The sequence below is a fragment of the Meles meles genome, chromosome 5 (assembly GCF_922984935.1).
Source record: "Meles meles chromosome 5, mMelMel3.1 paternal haplotype, whole genome shotgun sequence".
NCBI classification, from domain to species: domain Eukaryota; kingdom Metazoa; phylum Chordata; class Mammalia; order Carnivora; family Mustelidae; genus Meles; species Meles meles.
This window is the reverse complement of record NC_060070.1, coordinates 152,079,084-152,103,671: the sequence shown is the minus strand read 5'-3', so window position 1 is coordinate 152,103,671 and position 24,588 is coordinate 152,079,084. Positions and strand designations below refer to the sequence as shown.

General features: G+C 48.1%; 7 protein-coding genes and 2 non-coding genes across 9 annotated transcripts in view; 7 read left to right on the top strand and 2 right to left on the bottom strand.

Annotated features, from left to right (window-relative positions):
* The first annotated feature begins 75 nt into the window (after nt 1-75).
* On the top strand, nt 76-146 carry TRNAG-GCC. The gene has a single exon. It is a non-coding gene; the product is annotated as a tRNA-Gly (tRNA).
* Nucleotides 147-525: 379 nt separating this feature from the next.
* Nucleotides 526-597, top strand: TRNAM-CAU. The gene has a single exon. It is a non-coding gene; the product is annotated as a tRNA-Met (tRNA).
* Nucleotides 598-6,027: 5,430 nt separating this feature from the next.
* Nucleotides 6,028-6,427, bottom strand: LOC123941842 (histone H2B type 1-C/E/F/G/I). Its single transcript, XM_046005614.1, has one exon. The coding sequence runs from the start codon at nt 6,410-6,412 to the stop codon at nt 6,032-6,034; it is 381 nt and encodes a 126-aa protein (XP_045861570.1). The 5' UTR covers nt 6,413-6,427; the 3' UTR covers nt 6,028-6,031.
* Nucleotides 6,428-6,737: 310 nt separating this feature from the next.
* Nucleotides 6,738-7,149, top strand: LOC123942372 (histone H2A type 1-B). The gene has a single exon (XM_046006277.1). It carries the CDS (start codon nt 6,738-6,740, stop codon nt 7,128-7,130), a length of 393 nt encoding a protein of 130 aa, XP_045862233.1. The 3' UTR covers nt 7,131-7,149.
* A 1,063-nt stretch (nt 7,150-8,212) lies between these two features.
* Nucleotides 8,213-8,623, top strand: LOC123942366 (histone H3.1). The gene has a single exon (XM_046006270.1). The coding sequence runs from the start codon at nt 8,213-8,215 to the stop codon at nt 8,621-8,623; it is 411 nt and encodes a 136-aa protein (XP_045862226.1).
* A 7,528-nt stretch (nt 8,624-16,151) lies between these two features.
* Nucleotides 16,152-24,588, top strand: part of LOC123942406 — a 30,994-nt gene continuing 22,557 nt past the window's right edge. Inside the window, 2 exon segments of the mRNA XM_046006321.1 lie at nt 16,152-16,502; nt 17,266-17,620. Of these exon segments, the coding sequence (XP_045862277.1) occupies nt 16,156-16,502; nt 17,266-17,620 (702 nt within the window). The 5' untranslated portion in view covers nt 16,152-16,155.
* H1-5 (H1.5 linker histone, cluster member) lies at nt 19,846-21,639 on the top strand. Its single transcript, XM_046006255.1, has one exon. It carries the CDS (start codon nt 20,838-20,840, stop codon nt 21,516-21,518), a length of 681 nt encoding a protein of 226 aa, XP_045862211.1. The 5' UTR covers nt 19,846-20,837; the 3' UTR covers nt 21,519-21,639.
* LOC123942378 (histone H2A type 1-B) lies at nt 21,864-22,293 on the bottom strand. Its single transcript, XM_046006283.1, has one exon. It carries the CDS (start codon nt 22,291-22,293, stop codon nt 21,901-21,903), a length of 393 nt encoding a protein of 130 aa, XP_045862239.1. The 3' UTR covers nt 21,864-21,900.
* On the top strand, nt 22,467-23,098 carry LOC123941555 (histone H2B type 1-K-like). Its single transcript, XM_046004833.1, has 2 exons — nt 22,467-22,517; nt 22,709-23,098. Exons 1-2 carry the CDS (start codon nt 22,467-22,469, stop codon nt 23,096-23,098), a joined length of 441 nt encoding a protein of 146 aa, XP_045860789.1.

The following is a 24,588-nucleotide window of genomic DNA, read 5'->3' as shown; positions in this document are numbered from 1 at the left end:
TTCGTGTGTTAGCAGTAGCGAGAAAAACAGCGGGCTCAACGTTTTCTAGCTCCAGGGTAAAGCTACTACTATCGGGCATTGGTGGTTCAGTGGTAGAATTCTCGCCTGCCACGCGGGAGGCCCGGGTTCGATTCCCGGCCAATGCAAGTCTAGAACTTTTTTTTTTTTTTTCTCCTTGCAATCTTTTCAAATCATTTTGAAACGACCCCCGGGTAGTGGTAGGATTCCTTCCACTTTCGGTTTCTGAGCCTGCGCATCCATGGAGACGAGACGCAGAGTCGTTTCTGCTGCGGTCAGTGTGGCAGGCTGGCGACAGCTGTTTCCCCGACAGGAACATCAGATTTTCCGCTTTCAGAATACGTGGAGTCTGTGTGCTCTGGACTCATCTTTTGTTGGAAGCCTGGGTAACACTGGTATGTGGACTTTGAAGGAAAAAAAAAAAGGGGGTGGGGAGTATGTTCGGACAAAGGCCGCAGCCTTTGGAGGAACTCTAAAAGGATTACCGAAAAGGTTATTGTTGTGCCTAGCAGAGTGGCGCAGCGGAAGCGTGCTGGGCCCATAACCCAGAGGTCGATGGATCGAAACCATCCTCTGCTAAATAGCTGACCTTTTTTCACTTTCTTTTTTAACCCGCACTCCGCTCCCCTCCGCCCTCCCCCCTCCCCCCAAACTGGATACATTTAGAACACAGCTTTAGAATCCTATCTTCCCTCGGTCTCTTAACTGAAGCTTTAGTAACTTTTGGACGAAAATAACCCACCAATCAGAAGTCACTAACTAGCAATGTCAGGTGCCTTCTGTCGGGAGCAGAGAATTGATTTTAACCCATCAGCTGACTGCCGCGTTGTAAACATGACTGTAAGTTTAGAGGTCAAAAGAACCAAATACAGAGATTCATTCAGTTACCGGCAGTTTGGAGAATTTAAAATAGCAACTTTCCTAACAGTGTCCCTCACCTTCGCATCTGGGCTCTGTTTTCCTTCTCAGCACTTACCACTCCCTGGTAGACAGTATCTTTTATACTATATATTCCCCCACCGCCCCCCAGGAGCTTAAATTCGAAAGAGCAGAGGTTTTTGTTGTTGTTGTTGTTGTTGTTTGTTTGTTTTGGTTGTTTTGGTCTGTTTTGCCACTGTGGACGCCGTGGCATCTAGAACACTACCTGGCCCATCTTAGGTGCTAGTTATTTGGTAAATATGTCAAAAACTGCAATTTCTAATGCAGCAAACACCAGTATTGGACAGTTTACTCCATCTTCTTTGACCTTTTAAAAAATTAATGAGATAGGGGCGCCTGGGTGGCTCAGTGGATTAAGCTCAGGTCCTGGGATCGGGTCCTGGGATCGGGCCCGCAGGGAGCTTCCTTCCTCCTCTCTCTCTGCCTGCCTCTCTGCCTACTTGTGATCTCTCTCTCTGTCAAATAAATAAATAAAATTTAAAAAATTAATGGGATAATACAAAAATGACTACATAAAATTGATCTACTATTTAACATAATGACATAGTCACTAGAAACCTCTTATTTTTATTTATTTACTTATTTGACAGACAAAGACCATAAGTAGGCAGAGAGGCAGGCAGAGGGAAAGGAGGAAACAGGCTCCCCTGCTGAACAGAGAGCCTGATGCGGGGCTTGATCCCAAGACCCTAGGATTATGACCTGAGCAGAAGGCAGAGGCCTAACCCACTGAGCCACCCAGGCCCTGAAACCTCAAGCACACAGAAACTGAAGCACTCTTTTAAACATCAGCTCCAATCCTAGTTCTCTTTCTCAGGGCAACTCTACATGAATTTGATGTGCATCTCTCCCCTTTATGTTGTTAGCAATTTTTATTTGCAAGGAGCAGAATGTGCAGCTGGGGTGAGTGGTGGGTAGAGCTGGAGCCTCCTGATTCCCCAAAGTCTTCATCCTCACTTGGGGTCCTCACCTGGTGGCTTTGGATCAAAGTCCTGTATGGATGCTGGCTACTGAGATTTCCAAACCACAGAATTTCAGAGAGAGGCCCAGAATCTCCTTGCGTGAGTGTCCATTTGATGAGCTTCGGAGGAAGACAAGACTGAGACCAGCTCACTTTTCCCCACCTTCCTTTCCACATTCCTTACCTGGAATCATTGGTACTTTATTAATATCTACAACTTACATTCTATCTCCGTCAGCTCGTAAAATAGCCTAAAAATGATTTAAAGGCGATCAAAGACACGCCCCTCCACAGATCCTGTAACCTGGAGGCTACCTCGTGGCCCCACAGGCACCAGTGAGAGGCTGCTCTCCTATCCCCTTTGTCCACTTCCAAGTGGTCGGTGATCTATGCCGACAGCTCACACCTCTTAATAATCCCCTCTTCCCTTTTTACTTTCATGTCAATGTTTCATTCTCAGGCCTGCTTTTATTGGTAAGTACCAGGTTGTGGAATGCCAGCATTTAGCCTTCTAAACACCTTTTCTACTGCAGGAGAGAGAAATCCCTTTTCAGCAGCTGCAGAGAGAGAAAGCTTGTAGGGCTTCATCAAGCGGACCTCGCCACTGATCTCTCTGGCGAAGGATTTTCAAAGATGTCGAATGACTTCAGATTGTGACTATGACCTCTGAAAGTCACATTTAAATTCTAAGTCTGCACATGGTTGTCTTTCTCTTTATTTATTTATTTTTATTATTATTATTATTATTTTTAATTTAAATTTGGCCTAGGGAACATACAGTACAATATTGGTTTCTGGTGTCTTTCTCTTTAAAAATGTGCTGCCCTGGTCATAAGATGCTGACTGGAACCTCCTTTTTTTCCTTCAAGACCTTTACCTTTGTGATATTTCTTTGTTCAATCAGAAGACAATTTGGTTCTTATTTCTTTCATATGCATGAAGGTAAAGTAAAAAAAATAATATAACATAAAATCAGTGATTTACTGGATAGTTGATTTAAACAGAATGTGACAGTCTGTGTCTCATTTAAATAGACAGTAGAACATAAAGGGCTAAAAGAGAAAGAGATAGGCTGGGTTCAGGAAGCAAGGATGGGCCATTTGCAGAAGGGAGTCATAGTAGGAAGGGAAGGAGGGGAACTAAGTTTAAGATTCTTGTGGCCTCTACAGTCTCTATCCTTTCCTTCTGATGAGACAGGAGAGACGGGGACAATCACCAAAAGAAAATGGAGAAAATGTTGAGTCTGGACCAAAACAGTAGGTAGAGGAGAATACAGCACAATAAGACAAACGAGTCACATAATTTAGAGGAACGGGCTTATTTATCCAGGTAACTATTAAATCCACAGTAACTCCCAGTGCCTTTCACCACTTCTTTTTCATTGTTGTAGTAGCTTAAAGAATTTTGAAATTTTTCTTTTAGCTCACTTCTTTATCCATTTACTTTAAACGGCATGAAGTAGCTGGTGGGTACCTAATGGGTACATGACTGGTCTCTGCCCAGAGCTGTCAAGTGAACAGATTCTTTACAGAGGATTTGGGAAGCAGGTCTGGGCATGGGCTCTGCGCTTTGGTGGCAGGGGAAGGACATGGAACAGCTTGTCATGGGCACAGAAATCTCCCTCAATGCCCAGAGACCTCCAACTGGAGCTTAAGGGTTTGATGAAGCATGCTGACATTTTCTGTTTAGTCTGCACCACGTTATATATTTTTAATTAGTTGCCGCTGCTGAAAATCTAGCACATTCCGTACTAAAATGTATATCCCTTTAAAAATGGAAAGCCTCACTGTACAGGGCTTGAGGCCCCACAGGGCAACAATCAGGTGAAACCCATCTCAGAGGCCTTGTGTTCTTCCCACGTCTGATGTTCCAGCCGGTCCCCTTTGTGGGCAGATGCTAGCTGCCACATTTCAACATCCTTGTGCTACAGTCGTTCTTTTTTTTTTTTTTTTTAGATTTTATATATTTACTTGACAGAGATCACAAGCAGACAGAGAGGCAGGCAGAGAGAGAGAGAGAGAGAGGGAAGCAGGCTCGCTGCTGAGACTCAATCCCAGGACCCTGAGATCATGACCTGAGCCGAAGGCAGCGGCTTAACCCACTGAGCCACCCAGGCACCCCGCTACAGTCGTTCTTACAGCAGCATTAAGAGAACAGTGAAGTATGCTTTTAAATTTGAAAAAAAGATATTTGGTGTCAGAGGTCTATATGCTTCAAGTAAACTAACAAAGAGCCCCTTTCTTTGTGGAGGAGGCCTAGTTTCTAGTATCTGGTGTTTGCTCTTACGGGCTGGGCCTTTGTGAGCATTTGACTTTAAACCTGTGGTTTGGAGCATCTGTAAGTCGTTAGGCGTCTGCCGTTGGCTCAGGTCATGATCCTAGGGTCCTGGGGTGGAGCCCCAAATCAGGGTTCCCTGCTCAGTGGGAAGCTTGCTTCTCCCTCTCCCACTCCCCCTGCTTGTGTTCCCTCTCTTGCTGTCTCTCTGTCAAATAAATAAAATCTTAAAAAAATAAATAAATAAACCTCTGGTTTGGAGGACAGCACAGCTGTCTCTTTAGCTGTAACTTAAGCTAAATGTAGATATTTTGCGAAAGACAGTTTAGAATAGAAGATTGAGAGCAAAGCATGGAAAATGGCTTTACGTGCTTTTTGAAGGGTGTTCTCTTAAAATTCACATATTTGAGCCCTAAACCCAGTGCAGCTGTATTTGGATACATGGCCTTTAAGAGGTAATGAGGGTTATACAAAGTCAAAGGAGGGTCCTAATCCAACAGGACTGTGTTCTTACAAGAAAAGGGAGAGACTTGAGAGGTGTGCAGACACAGAGAAAGGCCACATGAGGACTCAGGTGCAAGCCCAGGAGGGAAGCCAAGCCAGCTCACACCTTGATCTTGGACTTGTAGCCCCAGAACCCTGAGAAAATAAGTATGTTTAAACCACCCAAATAAATGGTATTTTGTTGTGGCAACACCCGAAAAGAATGCAAGCATTTTAATAGGATGTTTGCACTTGGTTAGGCAGAGGTGTCAAAGGAGGACTAAGAAACATTTGGAAAGAAAAATTCTTCCTGCAAAAAGAGCAAGAGCCAGACTTTGGGGGAAACACACATATATAAAAGGGGATAGAGACCTGCAAAATGACCAAGGTCACCAAGTTCATACTGACCTGTTCTGTAAAGAAAGTGCAGCTTCCTTATGTGTAACCATATCCCTAAATCCTGACATGTCTTCAAAGAGCAGCCTACCAGAATCATGAGTGTTCTGTCAGGTGTTTAGGTTTACAGGAAATACTAAAGTGTTTCTATTTTGAGGACTAGAAGTAGAGAACAGGCTTTTGTTTTGTTTTAGGTTGCTGAGGTTTTGGGGGTTTTTTTGTTTTTTTGGTTGTTTTGTTTTCTTTTCATCTTTGACCATAAGGCAATCCTCAGCACTTCTGCGTGCGCTTTCTGGTTCTCCCGCTCTGTCATGTGCACGTTGGACTGTTGGAGAAACTGTTAAATCCTGTGTTTAAAGGGTGACAGAAATAGTAATTCTACCAACCGCGACTCACGGTTGTCCTCGCGGAGTTGAATTTAGGAAGAAAAGTATTTCAGTTGCATCTGGAAAAGAGCAGGGCCTTGGAGCTCTGCCTCCGCTCTCGGCCACAAGATGGCAGCAGAGGGCAGCGCGTCCTAATCTGCCGCTGAGGGTCCCCCGAGGGAAAATTCAACGTTGGAAAGAAAAAAGGGAGGGGATGAGAAGGATGCGGAGTTCAGGAACACGATGAAATTAGGGAATTCCTCTCCAATTACGGTAGCTTAGGGGCTAAATCTGCCGCCAACCCACAAGGGTTAACGACAGGGGCTTCACTAATAAAGTGTAACCGAAGGCGAAATTTCGGCTTTTGCCTCCTTGCAAAGGGCCTCAAAGAACCCACTGAAGATTAGCAAGATATTGAGAGCCTAGATGCTCGCCCAGCTTTTCTTCCCACCTATCTCCCCCTCCCAACCTAGCTCCCGACACTTCTAAAAAGACAGCTAGACTACAGGCAAAATGTGCCAGCTCTTTTCTCGGAGTGTGGGTGGCTCTGAAAAGAGCCTTTGGGTTTGATTGACAGGACACTTACTTGGGGAGCTCACTTGGAGCTGGTGTACTTGGTGACGGCCTTGGTGCCCTCGGACACGGCGTGCTTGGCCAGCTCCCCGGGCAGCAGCAGGCGCACGGCCGTCTGGATCTCCCGGGACGTGATGGTCGAGCGCTTGTTGTAGTGCGCCAGGCGGGACGCCTCGCCCGCGATGCGCTCGAAGATGTCGTTGACGAACGAGTTCATGATGCCCATGGCCTTGGACGAGATGCCCGTGTCGGGGTGCACCTGCTTCAGCACCTTGTACACGTACACCGAGTAGCTCTCCTTGCGGCTGCGTTTGCGCTTCTTACCGTCCTTCTTCTGCGCCTTGGTCACCGCCTTCTTGGAGCCCTTCTTCGGGGCCGGTGCGGACTTGGCGGGCTCGGGCATGCTGGACACACTCCGACTGCGCTCAGGAGAAAAGAGAAAGTAACACAACCAGCAGAGCGCCGCCTGCCCGTCTTATATAGAAGCCCTTATGCAAATCCGGTGTGAGCTACACTCCCGTGTCTGATTGGTGACTGTCCCACCGAATTCGGCCATTAGTGCTGCCCAATCAGAACGCAAGGATCCCAGGCTCGCATTTCCATTGGTTGAGAAGAAAGTGCCTCCTTAAGCAACACCAAACCTTGTTTTTCGCGCCCTAGAACGGTTATAAAAACTACTGTCGTTGCCCTCCCTTGCTGCATTTCCTGGTGGCGCATTTAACCTCGGCATGTCTGGACGCGGGAAGCAGGGCGGCAAGGCGCGCGCCAAGGCCAAGACGCGCTCGTCGCGGGCGGGTCTGCAGTTCCCGGTGGGCCGCGTGCACCGCCTGCTCCGCAAGGGCAACTACTCGGAGCGGGTCGGGGCCGGCGCGCCCGTGTACCTGGCGGCCGTGCTCGAGTACCTGACGGCCGAGATCCTGGAGCTGGCGGGCAACGCGGCGCGCGACAACAAGAAGACGCGCATCATCCCGCGCCACCTGCAGCTGGCCATCCGCAACGACGAGGAGCTCAACAAGCTGCTGGGCCGCGTCACCATCGCGCAGGGCGGCGTGCTGCCCAACATCCAGGCCGTGCTGCTGCCCAAGAAGACCGAGAGCCACCACAAGGCCAAGGGCAAGTAAGGTCTGAAAGTTTCTGAGACCAAAGGCTCTTTTCAGAGCCACCCACCATTTCTGAGAAAGAACTGGACGAACACTTTTTTCTGAAACTTAAAAGTAACCTAAATGGAGAACACGAAATAACTGGTCTCCCGTTTGGTTTAGCCAATTCTGATAAAGTGCTTAAAATGCAGTTTCCTCAATTGTAAAACCACTGAACCATCTTTATTTGCCCCCCCCCCACACACACACTCACTGTTATGAGCAATTAGTAAACTTGTGTCCCAACAAATACACTAACCTGTTTTTTTGTTTGTTTCTGGGTCTTTATCACCTGCAGAATCTAGTGGTTCATTGGTCACCGAGAAGGTTCCTAACACTTCAGAGATACTCCTAAAGAAAAACTAATTACTGGTTACTGTGAATCTTACCACTCCACACCTACTGATTAAATTTATCACGATTTACATAAGTAATCCAATCAGCCACTTGATTGCATCCAAAAAGTGAGTGAATGATGTCAGATAACCGCTAGCGGGTGTTTGGTCTAACGCATATCAAGCTTCCCTCCCCGCACCACGCGGGGCAAAGTCAAGTTTTGGCGTTCCACGCGGCCGCTGTGCCCGTCTCATTTGAATAACGTGTCTGTTCTGGGTCTCTGTACAGTCAGCAGAGTTATGAAACAACTTTCTTACACTAACCAACACATTATTCTGATGTGATTTTCCCCATGTTATATTTAAAGGGACAAAGGGATGAAATAAAAAATGCATTTTTAAGGACACTTTAGGCGCTGACTTACACAGATTCTAGGTCTGATTCTCTTTCACTGGTGGAATCTTAACGTTTTGGTTGAGAACAGTAAACTTAGGATGAAGTACAGCTATAATTTTATCCTGTAAAAATAGGACAAAAAAAAAATAAAACTAAGAGCTTGGAAATCAAAACCTTTTCGGAGATCCTAGCAGTCAAATGAAGATTGGCTTGAGAACCAATCAGGTTACTCTCGCGACAGACCTGGCCAATCAGGGTGGGATCATGAGTATAAAGTCTGGTCCCGGCACCAACTCGGCAGTTGCTACCTTCCGCAGCTTCAGTGTCTGGTCATGGCTCGTACGAAGCAGACGGCGCGCAAGTCGACCGGCGGCAAGGCCCCGCGCAAGCAGCTGGCCACCAAGGCGGCCCGCAAGAGCGCGCCGGCCACGGGCGGCGTGAAGAAGCCGCACCGCTACCGGCCCGGCACGGTGGCCCTGCGCGAGATCCGGCGCTACCAGAAGTCCACCGAGCTGCTGATCCGTAAGCTGCCGTTCCAGCGGCTGGTGCGCGAGATCGCGCAGGACTTCAAGACCGACCTGCGCTTCCAGAGCTCGGCCGTCATGGCGCTGCAGGAGGCGTGCGAGGCCTACCTGGTGGGGCTCTTCGAGGACACCAACCTCTGCGCCATCCACGCCAAGCGCGTCACCATCATGCCCAAGGACATCCAGCTGGCGCGCCGTATCCGCGGCGAGAGGGCCTAACCTGTCCTTCCGAAGCTTGTGCGAGCGAGCGCGTTTGCTTTCTCCCTCCCAAAGGCTCTTTTCAGAGCCGCCTCCCATTTTCACTGAGAGTGGCTGTTGTGCTACTGGGGTGGCTGTCAGACATAAGTCTGAGCTTTGGGGGAGAGGTAAGGGAAGAGAAGTAGGGATACCGTAACGTTCTGGCAGCTACGGCATCCTCCTTCCTTTTTTGCAAAATTGATGGGTGTTGGGAAGCCCTCACCTGTGCTTACCAGCTACTTAAGGAAGCTGTTGCTTATCAGGCAGTAAGTGTTTAAAGGCTTCAGTGTCCCTACAGAGACAGTCACTTGTCGATCCCTTAAGTAATCCAGATGTACAGAGACAAGATGCAAACACTCAACAGGAAAAGAACTGACCACCAAGGAAGGGTCAGTATAGATCCTGGTACGTCCACGTCCACCCCCACCCCTGGTGTGAGCAATCTGGGAGCAGCGTTGTGCAATCGTGGCCCCCTTGTGTCCACAGGCTGAGGAAGAACCCGTCATACGTTGTGCACTGTTCCACAGAGTTGGCTGGCTGAAGCTGTCCCGGTTCCTAGGAGGTGGCCTGTTCTTCCAGGTTAAAGTCAGACAATGCTGGTGTTTTTGTGGAGCATCTAGCAGGATTTTCTCATTGGCACTCACTGTCTTTTATACAACTTCAGAAGAGAACAGAGCTGAAATTGGGCTTCAGGCCGGCTCCGTTTACCAAGAAAATGAGCTGTGTGTCGACCGCTTTTCTCATGAGAATTGACTTTCTTGGGGTTTAGCACTGACATCTAGTACCTGTCCAGGATAAAGCTCTGAAATGTTTATTCTCTTTCACACCCATTCTGAGATAAGATACTGTAAACTCAGCAAACTGGCCCCTGGTTCTTGTTCGACACTGGTTTCTGGTTGCTGAGGCCTGACGACAATCCCCTGACATGATGGTGACGAGCTACAGTGAGACCATTTGGGGTGGTCATAACACTTAGACCCCTTGACCCTTACCCCTTACAGGACACTACAGAAGTGTTGCCCTCAAATCTCGTGTGAACCTAAATTCTAAAAGTCTAATTTTGCACCCTTCTCTTCCCTTAGAACACACGTGTCCTAAGGCCAAGCTTTTTCTCATTCTTTTTACTGTTGTATCTGTAGAAGAGGAAAGGCCTGATACACAGCAGGTCCTCGTTAAACTCTAGTTGAATGAATGTATGGGGAATCTGCTGTTTTTAGACCAAGATAGCTCCCACTCAGCTGTAGGTGGTCACCAAGCAAGCACATTACACCTTCACTCTAGATGCCTTGTGTCACAGCTGTTTTGTTTTAAATCTTTAGTTTGTTTGTTTTTGGTTTTTTTTTTTTTAAGATTTTATTTGAGAGAGAGAGCGCGCGCATGAGAGGGGAGAGGTCAGCGGGAGAAGCAGGGAGCCTGATGTGGGACTCTGGTCCTGGGACTCCAGGATCATGCCCTGAGCCGAAGGTGGTTGCTTACCCAACTGAGCCCCCCAGGCGCCCTGTCACTGCTGTTTTGATTCCCATGGTGAGCAGAGAAAACACTGACAACAGACAAAGCTTGACAGTTTCCCAAGTATCTCTACATTCCTTTTTGTATGTGGAATTGGCCACAGCTGGGGTTTCGGGCCTATCACTACACCCTCAGTAGCTCTAGAAGGTTTATCCTTTCCAACATACAGCTGGCTGTTATGCGTAGGATTCTTTCAATAAACCCTAGGATAGAAGAGGATCTGGGGTGCCTGGGTGGCTCAGTGGTTTAAGCCACTGCCTTCGGCTCAGGTCATGGTCTCAGGGTCCTGGGATCGAGTCCCACATCAGGCTCTCTGCTCGGCGGGGAGCCTGCTTCCCTCTCTCACTCTCTCTGCCTGCCTCTCTGCCTACTTGTGATCTCTCTCTGTCAAATAAATACATAAAATCTTAAAAAAAAAAAAAGAGGATCCGGAGAAGCCTCTACCAGCTGTAGGAAAATAAAGGAGAATTAGTTTAAAACAAAATGAAGCAAAAAAACTAGGGGCAGGAAAGTCCGTTTCCCTGGATGTGAAAAAGCCGGGCAGAAGCTAGGTTGCCACGTCCTCCAGCTCCTCAGAACGGACACCCGTGGGCACTGGGAGTCTGTGGGTCGGTTTCTATTCTAGTTGAAGGCTGGGTTTGGACATAGAAAAGGTGGTTTTAGGACAAGGTCAAAAATTCTTTGATACGCTTAACCTTCAAAGAATGGAGCCCAATTCCTCTCGCTTCGAGCTGGGGCTGGCTCTAGGTATTGGCTTCTAGGGAACTGGACAGAGCTGATGGCATGAAGTCACGGTGACGGGGAGGTACTTCTGAGGCGGGTCACAGGAGGGGATGTTTCCTGCTCTGTCTCTCTCAGGCCACTCACTTTGGGGCACCCTTGTTGCCCTGTTGCTGGTACATTCAGGCAGCCCTGCGGAGAGGCCCACATGATACAAAACAAGACCTTCTCCAAGAGCCCATGAAGACTCACCCAATGGACTGCGCTAGTCCAGATGAGGTGAGCGCATCTCACAGCCCTGCCCCTCACCATTGGGAGGCCCAGACTCTCCGGAACTTGCCTTAGTCCTTGTCCCACTGACCACAGGGTTTTTTTCTGCTGCTGCCCAGAGAGGCCAGAGGCCAGCTTTGTGCTGCTGGTTGAGGGAAGATGGTATCTTTGGTGGCTCACAGGGCTGCTCTGAAGTCGTGCACCTGGTGTGGCTGCCCCTAGCTACGGACTGTCAGGGCCTGGGGTGCGGTGTTAACAAGGGCTGGGCTAGAGACAACAGCTGAATCCACTCTCTCACTAGCACTTTCTCTCTCTCCCTCTTCTGGAAAACTACCTGTCTGAGGTGCCATGTCTAATGGTCAGATGTGCTCGTTAGGGAAACCATTATAAACTATGATTCTGTGACTGTCCTATCTCCAGCTCCCAACAAAGACTAGCGGTCCCTTAGATCATGTTGTTTGAGATGCCATTTTCCTTATGATGAAATGGATACTTTATTTCCTCAAGAGATTGCACTAAAGATTAAATGTGGTACTATATGAACGTGTAGGAGAGGACCCCAGAGAATGTATTAGGTGCACAATAAATACTCAGCAAACCTAATTTCATCTCAGAATCTTAGTCCCGTATCTCTTGTAACGTTGAGGAAATACACCCAAATCCTCTGGTGAGATGAGGTTCGGGAGTAAGTCCCCCTTGTCATGGGTTGAGATTTGGGAAACAGTCCAATCTGATCAGTCACATATTAGCAAGTCATGGCATTTCTGCTAATGGCCAATCTCATTTCTTGGAAGATTTCTCTTAGTCTCTGTCTCACAAGGTGAAGTTTTAAAACTTGTCTTCCAGTTCTGGACAGTACTTGGAACACAGGAACTATTTCTGTTTAGGAGGTAGGGAAGATGTTGAAAAATTAGATGAGAACAGATGCCTCTAGAATGTCCCATCCCCTAGACCCTCTAAAGGATAGAAGCCCTGAGAGGATATCAAACAAGAGAACAAGAAAAGTCACGAAGAATTTATTAGAAATGAAGCTTAAGGGACACCTGGGTGGCTCAGTCAGTTAAGCATCTGCCTTCGGCTCAGGTCATGATTCCAGGGTCCTGGGATCGAGTCCCGCATTGGGCTCCCTGCTCAGAGGGGAGCCTGCTTCTCACCCTGCTTGTGCTCTTTCTCTCTCTGTCAAATAAACAAGTGAAATCTTTAAATACCTAAATAAATAGAGAGAGTTGGATGGCTGGCAATTACATAAAGAATTTTTAATCTTCACTTGGTAATCAGATACCTGCAAATTAAAATAATGCAATACCGGGGAACACACATCAGATTGGTAAAATCAGAAAGCTGGGTGTAATCATGTGTTACATGGGAGTTGGAAAAACTCATTTTCATGTGGTGGTTTGTTGACTGATGGTGGTCTTACCCAAGACATTTTGAAGAACTGTCTAATTATGAAAATTGGGTGTGCCCAGGTCTATGCCCTAAGGAAATTCTCCTACAGACCTATAGACTTAGAGGACATATTGAGAATATTTATCAAAATGCTATTTGTGAAAGCAAAGAGGTAGGGATAAATTAGGGGCATGAATAAGTAAAACACGGTGGATGCATTCTAAGGAAAGCTCTTTCTTCTGGGACCAAGAAACAAGTAAATGGCAAAAATGAGAGCTGAACCAAAGGCTCAACATTGCTTCTATCATTCAGTTCATACTCGGACACTTTGCCAGGATCTCCAATGGAATTTTCTAGTTTTACTTACAACTAACTCGGAAAAACCAAAGGCACCATGTCTGAGTACTTTTATAAACATGATTTACAGACACCAGAGTCTTGGTCTACTCGGGCTGCTATAACAGAATACCACAGAAGGTGTGGCTTATAAACAACAGACATTTATTTCTCATAGTTGTAGAGGCTGGAAGTCCAAGATCACGGCTTTGTCAAATTCTGTGTCTAGTGAGAACTCACGTCCTGGTTCACAGGTGGACATCTTACCGGGTCCTCACACAATGGATCTGGGGTCTCTGTTACAGAGGCATTCGCACCATCAGGAGGGCTCCACACTTCCGACCCAAGCATCTCTGAATATTCCCACCTCCAATTACCATCCCATCAGGGGTTAGGTTTTAACATACGAATTTTAAATGGACACACGCAACACATTCACTTTCAAAGAATAGGAGCTTAGGAACTGTGTTCTTAGCCTCTGCCTCTTGTTTTGAAGCCAGGAGGGCCTGGGGACCCCTAAACAAGGGGCCCTCACCTTCACCTTGATTTTCTTGTTCTCAGTAACCAAGCCTGGAGATACTAGTAAGCTGAGATGAATGCAAGTTTCTGGCAACATTGTTTGATACATTAACATTGTTTGATACATTGTTTGATACATGAATACTAGCTAAATTAAGGCCAGTTTAGAAAACAATATAGATCATCACTGAGGACACGAGAGTAAGAAATTGCAGAAACAAGGGAGGGTATTAGATAAAACAAGGAATGACTGCCAGGCATGAAATGCCTTGTATACTAGAGAATACATTTGAGTTGAGAATTTCAGAAGAAAGTGTTTCCTCTGATAAGAGTTTTGTGAATCATTTTTCAAGCTATGAGCAGACAGAACTGTGGCTTAGTGACCCTCAGAGAGAGGGTAGGGGAAGATGAAGAGGCCAGGGAGGACAGTGCAATATCCTCAGACTTCTTCAGTTGGTCTTAATAGCACACAGAGGTATGAGGAGCCGAAGGAAGATTTATGGATGAGAGCAGAGATGATAATTACCCATAGGCTGGGGCAGGGAAGGGAAACCCCATGCTTCCAGGTCTCATATTTAAGATTCTGAGCTGATAAAAGGCTAACTCTACGTGAAAGGGTAAGACACTACAAAATGGAAGAAATGATTTGAGAGTGTAAGTTCATAGGAAAAAACTCCAAAAAGCTAGTGGTGTTTTGGATTAGCGTCTAGATGTGCATGTTTATATGTGAATGTGGATGCATTTGGGGGACAGGAGAAATGAGACTCAGGAGAGGGACTAATTACTAGTAAGTAAACTAATTTTGAATGAAGAACAACAATAAGAATGTAAAAGATGTGTCAACCTACCAGCCAATTCCAAAGCCTTAACCAAAACAAAACAAAATCAGGTGTCAAGGAAATGAGTATGTGGCAAATTAAGTTGAAAATACAACAATATTGAAAAGGATTGAGCCCAGCATTTGGAACTAACATTAAAAATTGTCAACTACACAAGTGTGGGTCAGTAAGCAACTTTCAGAACGTTGGAAAGGCAAGTACATCTCATTTATTCATCTAATTAAGGGGGAAGGGAATCTCGTGGGATTTGAAATAGTCAACATTTGGAAAATATCTCTTCATAATGTGAGAAAGGGAAAAAAAAACTCTATTTTCCCCAATTATTCACCAAGAAATTATTGGACAGTTCATGTCAATCAGCATTATCCTATGCTGAGAAAGACCCCTCCCCCCCAAAAAGAATTTTAATAGTTTTATTAATTAGTTTAATTTAAATGAAATGAGAATCCTAAGCTTTTTTAAGCTTAAAAAATCTGCAGGCAGTCTGTTTGTTCCCTGCATGCAAATGGGAGAAGAGAATGAAGAGCGCATCTAATTTAACGCAGCATGACACCTTTGGAAACATACATGTGAATGTATTTTCAGGGTACAGCACAGGCAAATGCAATGAAATCAAATTCCCGATCTTTCAGAGTATGTTACCTTCACCCAGTAAAGGAACATTCATAACTTTTCTCAGTGTTTCAAGACTTTGTCTTGGAAAGGTTGGTCTTAAAGTACCATTTTCAAGAACAGCTGCTACATAAGGAAGCAGAAAGCTGCCTGATTCTCGGTAGTTGCAAGGGAAAGCCGGCAATTATCCTACCAATAGAGACAGGTCCAAGATCTTCAACATGAAGCACTCAGATTCCCTTTAAACAAGGATTAAAAAACAGGCGGGACTAGAAGCTCAGTAAGAAATGGATTGACTCATCGAATGGGGGCATGTAATTTTTCCGCTTACAGCAATTATGGAATTTATAATAATGTATTTCGGTAGCTGATTCCTGGAATAAAAGTAGGTATTTGTTCAAGGGGTGAATAATCACACACCTGTGAAACACAGTGTAAATCTGACAGCTGGAGGGCGAGCCAGGGCCCGAGGGAGGTCATTCCAAACAGCCCCAGCCATGGAAACCAACCAAGGAGCTCTTCTTTCCAAGTTGTTGTTTTCCTGGGATAAAGTCGTTCCTTGTCTCTTCATCCTGCATCTCATCTGTAAACTAAAGGCAGAGGGTATCTGGGTGCAGCCGATTTCCCAGTTCAACAAAGGATTGCGGGTGCGCGGCCAAGGCAGCTCTGAAAGGCGTGGTCTCCCGCTGCTCCGTTCGCCAAGGACCCTCCTCCTCAAACACCTTTAGAAACCTGAAGTGTTTCTAACCCAGATAAAGAGTAGTCAGTTCTCCCCAAAATACGTGGCTGGGATGGAGGAAAAGGAAAGACGACAGAGTGAGTGAAATGCAGAGGCTAGAGAAGCGAAATGAAGAAAGGGGAGGCTGCCCGCACCTTGAAGCGGGGACCAGGCGGCGCTAACCTAATCAGCAGTCACCGGGGTGGTGAGGTCGCTGCAGGCGACACGGCTGCGTATAAAATGTCCAGGGGACTGCAGTCGCTGCGCTGGAGGGGGGCCGCTCGATGCCGGCAGCTGCAAGTCACTGGGGCGAGCAAAGCTCAGAGACAGAAAACCAGCAAGGCTCGGCCCCGAAACACCACAACCCTCACGCGGGGGGCAAGCTCGAGCGCGGCGGGAACTTTGCAGGAAGCGTCGGGTTTCAGCCTAGGAGTTTAATCATCGCCCTTCGCATCGGTCCTGAAAGCGTGGGCCGGGCTCTGATTCGGGACCTCCCTGAGCGGATACAGCTGGCCTGCGCTGTTCCCAAACAGGTCCGACAAACGACTATATAAGCCGCCACCCCGAGGGGTAGGTCGGTTGTGTCTTCCTGCTTTGTAGTCATGTCTGGTCGCGGCAAAGGCGGGAAGGGCCTGGGCAAGGGGGGCGCCAAGCGCCACCGCAAGGTGCTGCGCGACAACATCCAGGGCATCACCAAGCCCGCCATCCGGCGGCTGGCCCGGCGCGGCGGCGTCAAGCGCATCTCCGGCCTCATCTACGAGGAGACCCGCGGGGTGCTCAAGGTCTTCCTGGAGAACGTGATCCGCGACGCCGTCACCTACACGGAGCACGCCAAGCGCAAGACGGTCACGGCCATGGACGTGGTCTACGCGCTCAAGCGCCAGGGCCGCACCCTCTACGGCTTCGGGGGCTAAACCGATCTCACCCTCATTGTCTCATCAAAAAGGCCCTTTTCAGGGCCGCCCACGAAATCTGGTAAAGCGCTGTAGACTCTATAGAAATCCCCTTCCCCGAGCTCCTAACCCTGACTTCCATGACCATGTGGTTTGCGGGAATACGTTTAAAATGTGAAAGCAGAATGTGTCCCAAATTGTAACGGCGTCCCTGTGCCACCATATCCAGAAAGTGCCAAGTCCTCCAGTGGGGAGTCGATACCCGCCCCCACCCCCGTGTCCGCACTGTTCAACACAGCCGTGCTGAAAGCCAAGCTAATGTACCCTGTGTTGTCTATAAGGTACAGCTGGCCAATCTTTGCTGGAAAAAGCTGAGTGATTCTTGACCTCTTTTTTTTTTTTTTTTTTTTTTTTGAAAGTCCTGCCCGAGAATATTGTGGCTAGAAATTTCAAATAACGTCAAGGCCTCCCATGTTTTCCGCGTCCCCTTTAATTTTCAGTAAACAATACATCAGTCCAGTCACAAGACCTTTTATTTAAGAGTGGAAAGAAGGCACTTTCCGATTCTCAAGACAACATTTTAAGGAATGTTGATGCCTCCTAGAGGCTCTTTAAAAAGTCAGACATTTTCTTTGTCCATTATCCTAGAGGCCTAAGCGGGAGGCGGGAAAATGCTTCCTGTCCTAAGAGGCTGGAACCAAGAACCAATCTGTGCGCGGGGAGGGGCAGGAGGGTCCTGTCCAATCAGGACACCGGGGGTCGCTATATATACCGGGGCGGCGGCTCCTCACTCGCAGCTTTAGGTTGTTACCTCCTCTTCGCTATGGCTCGCACGAAGCAGACGGCGCGCAAGTCGACCGGCGGCAAGGCCCCGCGCAAGCAGCTGGCCACCAAGGCGGCCCGCAAGAGCGCGCCGGCCACGGGCGGCGTGAAGAAGCCGCACCGCTACCGGCCCGGCACGGTGGCCCTGCGCGAGATCCGGCGCTACCAGAAGTCCACCGAGCTGCTGATCCGCAAGCTGCCGTTCCAGCGGCTGGTGCGCGAGATCGCGCAGGACTTCAAGACCGACCTGCGCTTCCAGAGCTCGGCCGTCATGGCGCTGCAGGAGGCGTGCGAGGCCTACCTGGTGGGGCTCTTCGAGGACACCAACCTCTGCGCCATCCACGCCAAGCGCGTCACCATCATGCCCAAGGACATCCAGCTGGCGCGCCGCATCCGTGGCGAGAGGGCATAACTTTTTGAGTTCCTGATTCTACCAACTTTAAGCCCAAAGGCTCTTTTCAGAGCCCCTCCATTGTCCCCCAAAGGAGCTGTTAACATTCGAAAACGTAGCCCCATGGGAGGACTCGGGGGTGTTCTGAGGAAGGGCTGGTGGGTTCAAGGTTAAATTGAGAATTGGAGAATGTGGCTCGGTTCTGTAAACCTAAATCCAGGCGCGCCCTGCTGGTACTGTGGGTACGAAGGATTGGTTTTAATCCAGCCATTTTTAAAAATTAAACTTGGGTTACAGGAAGGGACGGAAGGAATATGCCCAATTTGTCAGAGACTTGAGTTCAGGTTCCTGTGGATTATTGTGCAAATGGCAAGTACAACTTTTGCCAAATGATCCCCGTTTTCATTTCAGAAACGTGTCCCTTACTTGCTTTCCTGTCATGGTGAAGGAACAAAACTGGGATGGCCAAATGTGGGCTTAGCTTTCCCGCTCTTTCAGTATAATGCAATGTTTGGCAAGAGGAAGCTGCTGGGCTTTGTGTATGTACTTAGCAGAAAATGGGCCAGCAATGACCTAGATGCTGACCTGCAGGTCGTCAGTACAATGAGCTGCCCATAGCTCTAAAAATCTAAAGTATTTGCCCACTTGTTTTAAAAACGTTCTCAGTCTGAAGCTGAGTTCTCCCTGTTTTTTGGTATTTGTTTTTTCAAGTAGAGAACAAGTCTGGGTATTAAATCTGAGATGTTTTAAAGCTGCTATGTTACAGGTTTTCACACTTAGAATTCTGGGTTTCCTAATAGAACGTGGCTGTATGTATTACTTTTGTCCAATTTTAGGATTCTGAAGTCTCGTGCTTTTCACATGTGAACATTGACTCATTTTGCTGCTTTTGATTTCAAATCCTAACTATAGGAGTTGGCCATTTTTCTCTGGAGCGTTTTGATCTGGGCCTTATATTCTTTCCCCCATTTTCATATTTGTCCTTTCAGAAAGGTTCTTATCCCATCTGCTGGCTCCTAAAGCTTTTTGGGATGCCCAGGGATTGAGGGCCAAGACCCAACGGGCCAGCACCTCTTCCTACAGATCAGTTTAGAGGATCCTTTAGTGGCTCTTGGTTGTAGGGACTACCTGACGCTGCCCCTTACGAACTTCAGATTGTTTCTCCCCACCCCTTGCAGGATTTTCCCATCGTAATTGGAGCCGAGGCCAGGTGATCTAGGTTCAAACCTCAGAGCTGCCAATTACTGGCAATATCACCGTTTGCCAGGTTACTACTCCATCCTTCCTCTGGGTCCCAGCCTGTGCAACTATAAACTGAAGCAAATGAATCAAACCCGTATTCTTTGATTAGTTCCTGGCACTTAGTGGATGCTCAAAGAAGGTTAGCCCTTATTATACCTCTCTCCTGCCCGTTAGGCATGTGGTGGAGGGGTCCCCTCCACCCCAATCTTCTGGAAGTTTTGTGGTTGAAATAGTGGGAAATGGTTGATTAAAACATTTTCCTTGTTAAGGTCTTTTATTTGTTCTCGATTTGCATTGTTCTGAAAGAGGCAGACTTGTAGTGATGGACCAAACTGCATGTATGGAGGAGTCCAAAATAGCAAAATGGCGAAATAGCAAATATTTGGGGCTTTGCCGGCCAAATATGGTCTCTCTCTCTTTTTCCTAACACAATTAATAAAATATAAAAACCATTCTTAGCTTCAGAGTCACATAAAACAGGACACTGTCCAGATATGGCCGTAGTTGGCTGCACTTGCCACTCCAGGAGCTCTTTGGAGAGAAATATGCTCGTGACTTTTAACTACCCTGCCGGTCTTCACGGGGAAGAACACGGTGTTGACTGCAGTATGGATTCAAATCATTAGACCTCCCTTATCATCCAGGCCACATCAGAATCCAGGCCACGTCACAAAATCCCATCCATTTCCCACTCCACCCTCTCCACAAAGAAATAGCAAGCTTAATCACCCTCCATTCCAACCTTATGGTCATCTCATCAGTTCTCTTGGATGTTAATGAATTTTGAATTCTTTGGACCCTTTCTGACTTGCAGTCCCTCCGTCCCTAATCTGCTTTCCTCAGGAGTCCGTAGCCGCCCGTATCTCTGAAGCACAGGTCTCTCCTGGCAAACACACAGTAGTGCCCACGTTACAGAAGAGGGTGTTTCTGACAGTGCATTTTTTATATGTTGGTGGGGATAAGGAGTTTGAATTGGGGAGAGGGGAAGAGCACCTCAGAGACCCCGCAGAGTCCCATGTCATGGAAACTGTGTTCGAGGACTGCTGGAAAACCTGGAGGACTTCCAGCAGGTCTGGGTTGTTCCTAGAGCACATTATGTGTGAAAGCAGCTTTCCCATTTAGTATAATGGATTTGCCTGTTACTAAAGGAGAAAGCATCTCAATCAAAAACAGATCAAATTCAAGTTTGATTTGAATCCAGATCTTTGGGTCCTCAAGCCAGAGCTATTCCTCCCGCTTCAGCTGCAAAGCAGGCGTCAATCTGGCTACTGAACTTTCCCAAACTGCAAAAGACACTCTCTGAAGACATTCGCACAAGCAGACTCCTAGGAGACAGAACTGGTTTTCCAAGTAAGATATATGTGGTTAATTTGGGGCGGTAGGCAGTCTAGGTCCCCTGACTCTGTGCTACTTGCTACAGTTTGAAACAATATTTATGCCCAAACCCAGGGAGCTGTGCCTTTCCTCTTGGAAAAGTCCAAAACAGAAGCTAGGGACAAAACACTTTTAAAGACGTCCTCCTGATGCTTAGCGGAAAGTCATTGCAACTTCCAGAGAACTAGCACGATGCCCTAAAGCCAGAGGATTCCTGGGACGAGCCGAAGAGAGTTTTAAAAAATATCTTTCCTCTGTTGCAAACGATTCATGAAAACACAAACCCGTGTGTGAACGCTGAGACTGCTGTCTTGCATGAGACCTTCAAAGCGACCGATTCTGTATGATTATTTTCAGCATTTAATCAGATTTGGGGGGCGAACAAACACACTTTGGGAGTCCAACCGCGAAGGGCGGCTGCCTAAGGGCAGTGGATTGGACGCTCCACCAATCACAGAGCAGCCCCGGCTTATATAAGCCCCTGGCCGGAGTCAGGCGGCATCGCCAGACTTGCGCCTTGGATTTGCGGTCTTTCTCTTCGTAGCAGTTTCTGCTCCCGGCCATGTCGGAAACCGCTCCCGCTGAGACAGCGGCCCCGGCGCCGGTTGAAAAGTCGCCCGCCAAAAAGAAGGCCACTAAGAAGGCGGCGGGTGGTGGCGCTGCGAAGCGCAAAGCCACCGGCCCCCCGGTGTCCGAGCTCATCACCAAGGCCGTCGCCGCGTCCAAGGAGCGCAACGGCCTCTCCCTGGCGGCGCTCAAGAAGGCGCTGGCGGCCGCCGGCTACGACGTGGAGAAGAACAACAGCCGCATCAAGCTGGGCCTCAAGAGCCTGGTGAGCAAGGGCACCCTGGTGCAGACCAAGGGCACCGGCGCCTCGGGCTCCTTCAAGCTCAACAAGAAGGCGGCCTCCGGCGAGGCCAAGCCCAAGGCCAAGAAGGCGGGCGCGGCAAAAGCCAAGAAGCCCTCCGGGACCACCCCGAAAAAACCCAAGAAAGCTGCAGGGGCGAAGAAGGCGGTGAAGAAGACGCCCAAGAAAGCCAAGAAGCCCGCGGCTGCTGGTGTCAAAAAGGTGGCCAAGAGTCCCAAGAAGGCCAAGGCGGCTGCCAAACCCAAGAAAGCGGCTAAGAGCCCCGCGAAGCCCAAGGCAGTGAAGCCGAAAGCGGCCAAACCCAAAGCCGCCAAGCCCAAGGCAGCGAAGCCTAAGGCTGCTAAGGCGAAGAAAGCGGCTCCGAAAAAGAAGTAGGAAGTTTGCCTTCAAAAAGGCAACGAAACCCCAAAGGCTCTTTTCAGAGCCACCCAAATTTCTCTCAAAACAGCTGTACGCAGTCGTGGTTGTTGCAAATCACCAAGTCCCACGGACCAGAGGCCGAAATATATGTTCTTTGAAAAGCCCGCGCTATAACTTCCATTCCATTTGGCCCCACTGGTCCCGATTGGCCACACACTCCCCCCCCCCCCCCCCCCCGCCCCACTTGCAAATTGGGAGACACCACATCGTCTTCCCCTTCCCAAGGGAGAGACTAGGACAACTTTTTTAAGTTGCGGTAACAGCACTTCTCCTGAAATAGTGAGTGGCCCTGAAAAGAGCCTTTTGGTTTGGTTTGGAAGCTGTTGCTAATGAGACCTTACTTGCCCTTGGCCTTGTGGTGGCTCTCGGTCTTCTTGGGCAGCAGCACGGCCTGGATGTTGGGCAGCACGCCGCCCTGCGCGATGGTGACGCGGCCCAGCAGCTTGTTGAGCTCCTCGTCGTTGCGGATGGCCAGCTGCAGGTGGCGCGGGATGATGCGCGTCTTCTTGTTGTCGCGCGCCGCGTTGCCCGCCAGCTCCAGGATCTCGGCCGTCAGGTACTCGAGCACGGCCGCCAGGTACACGGGTGCCCCGGCCCCGACCCGCTCCGAGTAGTTGCCCTTGCGGAGCAGGCGGTGCACGCGGCCCACCGGGAACTGCAGACCCGCCCGCGACGAGCGCGTCTTGGCCTTGGCGCGCGCCTTGCCGCCCTGCTTCCCGCGACCCGACATGATACCAGGAAATTGCCAGTGACTAGGCTGAGTAGAGTAGGAGAAAGCTTCCTCTCTTATAGTCCTCACTGGGCGCCAAAATAAAGCTGTGCCATTGGATAAAATTACAGTTACATTTAAACCAATGGAGTCCTGGTTTCCAAAGACTCTTACTTTGATTGGATAGCCACAGGATGCCACTCAGTATTTACTACAAATCATTGGTTTTGTTTCATCACCTCCGCGTAAGGAGCTAAGTAAAGATGACAGGTAGAGCCTGTTTTTTCTTTAGTCTTTGGGCTTTTGGTGTTGGAAAGGAGGATAAGGGGTGTTAGTTACTATCCACTCTGCCAAAGCTGGTCAGGTCTAAGAAGCTGTGAGTAAGGAGGACACTTAGAGCCTCACACTCACTGCTTTATTTTCAAGCCTTCAACAGTTGTTTCTGGCGGTACCCGAGCCAGCCAAGTCGGCGCCGGCCCCGAAGAAGGGCTCCAAGAAGGCGGTGACCAAGGCGCAGAAGGACGGCAAGAAGCGCAAACGCAGCCGCAAGGAGAGCTACTCGGTGTACGTGTACAAGGTGCTGAAGCAGGTGCACCCCGACACGGGCATCTCGTCCAAGGCCATGGGCATCATGAACTCGTTCGTCAACGACATCTTCGAGCGCATCGCGGGCGAGGCGTCCCGCCTGGCGCACTACAACAAGCGCTCGACCATCACGTCCCGGGAGATCCAGACGGCCGTGCGCCTGCTGCTGCCCGGGGAGCTGGCCAAGCACGCCGTGTCCGAGGGCACCAAGGTCGTCACCAAGTACACCAGCGCCAAGTGAGCCTGCCGGCTGCAAAGGCTGCCTTTTTTTTTTTTTTTTTTTTTTTAAATTCTGATCGAGAAGCAAAAGCAAATTTTCGTCTGAAGGCTTTTGTACACTCTTCATTTGTGAAAGGTACTTTCTGACCTTGTGTGCTTTCAGTAAGGTCATTTTTCTTTTCTTTTTTTAATATTACAAACATCAAGCACTGCAAAAGACATTTATTGTGCAGGGACACCTGGGTGACTCAGTCGGTTAGGTGTCTGCCTTTGGCTCAGGTCATGATGCCAAGGTCCTGGGGTCAGACTCCCTGCTCAGTGGGGAGTCTGCAAAACACTCTCTCCATCTGTCCCTCTCCCGCTGCTTGTTGTGTTCTCTTTGTCTCAAAATGCTTTAAAAAATTGTTTTATTGTACATATTTCATTTGCCATCCAAATTCTAACTTTAAGAACCACCCATCAAGTTAATCAGTGAGAAAACTGAAAATTAAGGTGAAAAAGAAAAATATCTCTCAACTTGCATTGAAAATATTGGCAGGGCTTCCATTTATCTCCTTTAGGTCATTCCAACATTTTTCATCCACCATCCTCCTTCCCAGCAGAATGCTTCGTGAGCCACATAAATCAATTTAAAGGAATCTTCCCAAGTCACATTTCCTTTCAGTTACTCCTTAACATCCGTGGAAGGTATGTAATTGCTTGCTCCCTCACTCTAGGACTATATTTGCACAAAACAATGTCATGGTGTTGGGGTAAAGATGGAGAAAGAGGAAAGTGAGAACCTAAATTAATCATCTCTTTTCACCAGTTATGGATGAGGACTGCTAATCCAGGCTTTACATCTCCAGTTGAATTTTCCTACTATTACTTCTTGTGCACGTGTCCTGGGTAAACCAAGATCCTCTGTTCTCCACCACCTCTTTCCTAGTGAAGTTCCACAAAGATGGAAATCGATCCTGTTTCATGTTCATCACTCACCCTTTCATGTCCCCATGTGGCATTTCTGTTCACTGTGATTTTTTCATGTGGTCAAGTCCAATTTTTTGTCAATATATGTATTATGAAAAATAACGAGGGCACCTGGGTGGCTCAGTGGGTTAAAGCCTCTGCCTTGGGCTCAGGTCGTGATCCCAGGGTCCTTGGATCAAGCCAGGGTCCTTGGATCAAGCCAGGGTCCTTGGATCAAGCCCCGCATCTGGCTCTCTGCTCAGCAAGGAGCCTGCTTCCTTCTCTCTTTCTGCCTGCCTCTCTGCCTACTTGTGCTCTGTCAAATAAATAAATCCTTAAAAAAAGAAAAAAGAAAAATAGCTATATTTTTCAAAATCAAAAAAATTTAGGGAAGGAAGTGGCATGGTTTTACATTTCGTAAGTATCTTTAATATCTGGTTTAATAGAAGACAGCTGGATTCTTACACAGTATTTGTTTCTGCTTTCAATCAATTGCTATGTAACTGTCAAGTGAAAAGCAGTGCAAAAATTAAGTAAGTTTCAGGATTATTACACAAATACAGT

Coding starts and splice junctions, on each gene's coding strand:
- LOC123941842 (XM_046005614.1), bottom strand. CDS start 6,412: ATGCCCGAGCCCGCCAAGTCCGCACCGGCCCCGAAGAAGGGCTCCAAG.
- LOC123942372 (XM_046006277.1), top strand. CDS start 6,738: ATGTCTGGACGCGGGAAGCAGGGCGGCAAGGCGCGCGCCAAGGCCAAG.
- LOC123942366 (XM_046006270.1), top strand. CDS start 8,213: ATGGCTCGTACGAAGCAGACGGCGCGCAAGTCGACCGGCGGCAAGGCC.
- H1-5 (XM_046006255.1), top strand. CDS start 20,838: ATGTCGGAAACCGCTCCCGCTGAGACAGCGGCCCCGGCGCCGGTTGAA.
- LOC123942378 (XM_046006283.1), bottom strand. CDS start 22,293: ATGTCGGGTCGCGGGAAGCAGGGCGGCAAGGCGCGCGCCAAGGCCAAG.
- LOC123941555 (XM_046004833.1), top strand. CDS start 22,467: ATGCCACTCAGTATTTACTACAAATCATTGGTTTTGTTTCATCACCTC. Junction 22,518..22,708: donor TTTTGTTTCATCACCTCCGC/GTAAGGAGCTAA, acceptor AGCCTTCAACAG/TTGTTTCTGGCGGTACCCGA.